Here is a 4,659-nt window from a genome sequence, read left to right on the forward strand (position 1 = left end):
ATTATTATCAATACTGAAGACAATGCAGTGTACAGAGGGAATATCGGATCCATCCATACCTAATTCAACTATTCATTGCAGCACAAAAACGCTATCTGAGGCAGATAGAACGTTTATAGCTTTTTGCTTTTTACAGCCGATTGCAAATAGTTACATTCAAGTCACCTTGTGTGTGACTTCCAGTTGTTATATGTTGCTCAGGTTGCCAAACTGTTGCAAGAAGAACTGGTTTGCAACCTTTGTTTCAAAACATTTGCATGGTAGGCGGTCAGCCTAAGTCAGATAAAATATTTCTTTTTACCAATTCCAATAAACTAGCAAAAAAATCTTTTATTTCAAATAACAGAATCATATAATTATTTACTACACACTTATTACAAAAGTTAATTTCCCATTCCTTATCTGGATTCTGGTTTATTTTTCGGTGGTTTGAAGGTTTTAATTTTTTTACTCGATTTGTCTTTAGATTTTTTACTAGCTTGAAAATTTTGCCAACTATTGACTCTATTTTGTCTCGATTCCTAAAAAACAAAATTAATAGTTCCAAATTGAATTACTGGTATTGAATACTGTCACAAATGGCCGTGTGAAATTATTCACGGATTTCTACCATTTTTCCACAACATAAAATGAAAATTTTTAGCGAAAAAATGTTAATAGAGGAGATATATAATGACATTATAATAAGCTACATAATTTTACCACCAAAAATTGAAGGTTGAGTGGATAAAAAATTTTTAAACTTTTGTTTATGGACATATTTCATGATTCTGAACCAAAGACCCAAAAAATAAAGAAAAGTTTTAACTATAACAAAGTTCACCTAATTAGAAAACAATTAACCAAAAATTAAGATGTATGTAGTATTTTTTGTAACAAAAAAAAATTCATAAAGATTACGTTTGAGAGCTGACGAGCTTCGTTCATTTTGAAATCTAAGTCCCAAAATGTTTCCAAATTTTCTTTAACTATTGTAAAGGACACTGAATAAAGAACATATTAATCAATAATTTTGATGAGAGTATTTCTATTTAAATTTAATTATTACATAATTCACATATATGTGTACACAACGTCATCTTTGATATTTTCATATATGTAGCGATTATACCTGTTACAAGAAACATATTTTATTTCTTTGTTTTTTTCACCAAAGTCCTGTCCTGGGTTTACTCCACCATCCACGGACTCCCATTTAATTCAGATTACTTGTTACTTGACTTTCCTATTGGCTTTTTGGTATTCCTTTGTGCCAGTGTTATTTTTTTAACTTCACTATTATTTTTCATCCGTTTTATGTGTCCTAGCCATCGTAATCGCTGCGATTTTATATATCTGGTGCTAGTCTCCATATTTAAGATTTCTTTAATTTCCGCATTCATTAGGATTCTATAATGTCCTGCACTTCACTTTTTTTGGCCCATGTATTCTTCTTATCATTTTTCCTTCAAATGTGTTAAGTTTTTCTTCATCAGCTTTTGAAAGAATCATCATTTTTCCTCCATAGGCTACTGCTGGACTGTTCTGTAGATTTTCATTTTAGTACGTCAACAGATTTTTTTGCATAGCATTAGAAGCCGGAATTTATGATATGCTCGGTAGCCTGATTGGATCCTTTGAGTAATTCCCTCTCCTCGTTCATTATGGTTGTTAACTGTTACTCTTAAGTATTTAAAATTGTTAACCCCTTCGAATACATATTTCCTTACCTCTATATTCTTATGTTTGGCGCCATTTGTTTTCCTTTTCAACTCCATATACTTAGTCTTCCCTTCATTTAGTTCTAATCCTCTTTTACTAGTTTCTTGCTCGATCTTCAAGAATGTTTCCTTCAGGCTCATTACAATTCTTGTTATTATCATCAGATCATCTGTGTACGCTAATATTTGGACATTTTAGTAATAATTGTACCTCTCAGCTTGCAGTCTTTTATTACTATGTCTAGTCAAATATTAAATAGAGTTGTTGATGGTCCGTCACCCTGTCTGACACCTTGATTTATATCTATTTCATGAGTTTTTCCATCTCTCATAATTACATGTGATTTACACTCAGTCAGCACCATTCTGGTAAGCTCTATTAATGTTTAGGAGACGTGCAATTTTGACATGTCTTTTAGTAAATATACTTTATACACACCACAATTCCAGGCATCTTTTTTAACAGGATAATTAAAATATTCTAATTTCTAAATTTAAGATATCTGCCATTTGTTGAACATGTGCTATTATCATTTCAAAGTGATATTTTGCCTTTTTGCCAAAGAGTAAAGAAAATCAACTACATTTTCTTCCATATTTATATAAAGTATACTTTATTAATTTTTTGAAGTTATAAAAAATACTTCCACCACAATTGTTTTCTAATTAGATAAACCTTGGTATAGTGAAATAATTTTTCTTTATATTTTGAGTCTTCAATTCAGAATCATGAAATATGTATAAAACACATGTTTAAAAATTTTTTAACCACTTAATCTTCAATTTTTGGTAGTAAAATTATGTAGCCAATTATAATGCATTATATGTCTCCTCTATTGACATTGTTTCTCAAACTTTCAGTAAAAAATACCTATGGTACAAACCCATGGATAACTTCCCACTGGTTCAGAAAAGCAATATACTAACCTCGAAATTTTTCTGCCATTCTTTTTGCGCTTTGGCTGACTCTTCTTCTTCAATTTCTGCTTCTCTTTTTCTTTTCCTTTCTTCTTGATCTCTTTCGGCTAATTCACGCCTCTTACGTTCCATATCTGCAAATAGTTTCATAGTCAAAACATAAACTGCATGTTTGTATTGAGCAGGATCATCTTCTGGTATAGAATCTTTTCCTTCCTTTTTTGCTTTCTTTTTCTTCTCTGCAAGCTACAAACGCTAATGTGGTCAAATATGTGGATATAATCAAATAATAACATACATTCAAGTAAATTGGAAAAAAAGGCTTTTCACATATTAATCTATTAAATATTTTGCATAATTACAATTTTAATAGAAAATATTTTGGAAATACGTACCATTAAATCTGTTCTGCCAACTGCTTCTTCGATTATGTCCATGCACTTTTTCCTCGTGTCTTCATTTTCTAATGTTTTCCATGCTTTGTTAACAGCTTCAAATGCTTGTTGGGCCCTATCAGGATCATCTTGATTTTTGTCAGGATGCACTAAAATAGATAGACGTCTATATTTTTTCTTTATTTCGTCAAGGGGAGTTTCTGGTTCAACTTGTAGAACATCGAAAGGGTTCAAATTTCTATAAGTGGATCCAGGTCGAAGCAGTCGTTCGATTTGTTGTTTAGGTGTCAAAACAGAATCTCTTTTTTCTATTTCTTTCACCTAAAAGAAAAAAAATGTCAACAGTAAATTACTATTGATTATAACAATAGTGTTAATTACAAAACTTAAAAAACTAGTTATATTTACAATTTTTCTTTCTGAACAAACCTACAAGAATGATTTTATGTAGTACTCACTTCTGTATAAAATGTATTAAATTTGTGATCAGCATCTACACTTGTAGACATCTTAGAAAATGATTCTCAGCAACCAACTATAAATTATACTAGGTATAACATTTGTTTGGAAACTTTTCTCATCACAATATTTTTAGACTAACATTGACAATTGACATTGTGTTTGCAATTTAATCTGGTTCACGTTATGTTGGTACTACATTGCTGAACGTTTTCTAGCTAGATTAGACTTTGCAATTAGAATTATATCGCATTATTAATATAATTAATAAATTTGCAAAATCCTTATTAAAATATTTCAAATCGTACCAGGAAATAACTTTATTATAATAAAAAACATGAACATTATCGCGAAAGAAGATCCCTTATTTAAATTAAAACTAAGGTGTAATGGCTTTGGTTACTTTTATATAGAGGTCGCTACGTTTATTGAATAAAATGAATTAATTGAAGTTTAATTTTGTTCAAAAATAAATCGTGTGAGATAAATAAGTCTGCATTGTATTATACAAAGCAACATTTTAGTTTTTGAGCTGGTTTAATCTTGAATTGAAGTATTTATGAGATATATAATGTATTTTATGCGATTTTTAAAATTTTAATTACACTTTTGTAAAAGACGAGTTATTATTCCATTTAAATAAAACTTATTTGATTTTTCAAAAATTTCGCTTCACCTTCACCACAGACGTCATATGGTTGATAATTAATACATAATGGCAGTAATTACAATATAAAACTAGTTAGGTACAAATAAATTGTTTATATGTATATTACATTGGAATTATCTATAAATGAGTAGGTAATCAGACTTTCAGGGTTGAACAAAATTAAAATTAATGGTTTGAGCATCAATGTCATAATATTCTAGTATTACCCTTTTGTTCTTTTCTAATTAAATAATTCAGACACTGCATAAATTGCAAGTTAAGTGTATTTCATGTTAGTGAAATGACTATAATGCAAATTATCGAATTTACTTTCACACTAACGTCATACCCAACAAACACAAAATTTTTAGATTGACATATCTACATATAATTTGTAAAACGGAAGGACGGATTAATAGAGCTACAAAAATGTTTTACAGAATACTTGCACTGGATAAACTGATGTTTTCAAAATGCAACTTATGAAATTTACCTCATAAAAATGATTTTTAAAAGGACAGCTGTCAATAATCAGTTG

At 29.5% G+C, this 4,659-nt stretch overlaps 1 protein-coding gene across 1 annotated transcript; it reads right to left on the reverse strand.

The window, feature by feature from the left end:
• Positions 1-315: 315 nt before the first annotated feature.
• On the reverse strand, positions 316-3,643 carry LOC130448693 (dnaJ homolog subfamily C member 8). The gene is made up of 4 exons (XM_056786168.1): positions 3,472-3,643; positions 3,014-3,334; positions 2,628-2,864; positions 316-521 (listed from the first exon to the last, which is right to left on the reverse strand). Exons 1-4 carry the CDS (start codon positions 3,520-3,522, stop codon positions 399-401), a joined length of 732 nt encoding a protein of 243 aa, XP_056642146.1. The 5' UTR covers positions 3,523-3,643; the 3' UTR covers positions 316-398.
• Positions 3,644-4,659: the final 1,016 nt, after the last annotated feature.

This window comes from Diorhabda sublineata, chromosome 9, assembly GCF_026230105.1.
Source record: "Diorhabda sublineata isolate icDioSubl1.1 chromosome 9, icDioSubl1.1, whole genome shotgun sequence".
NCBI classification, from domain to species: domain Eukaryota; kingdom Metazoa; phylum Arthropoda; class Insecta; order Coleoptera; family Chrysomelidae; genus Diorhabda; species Diorhabda sublineata.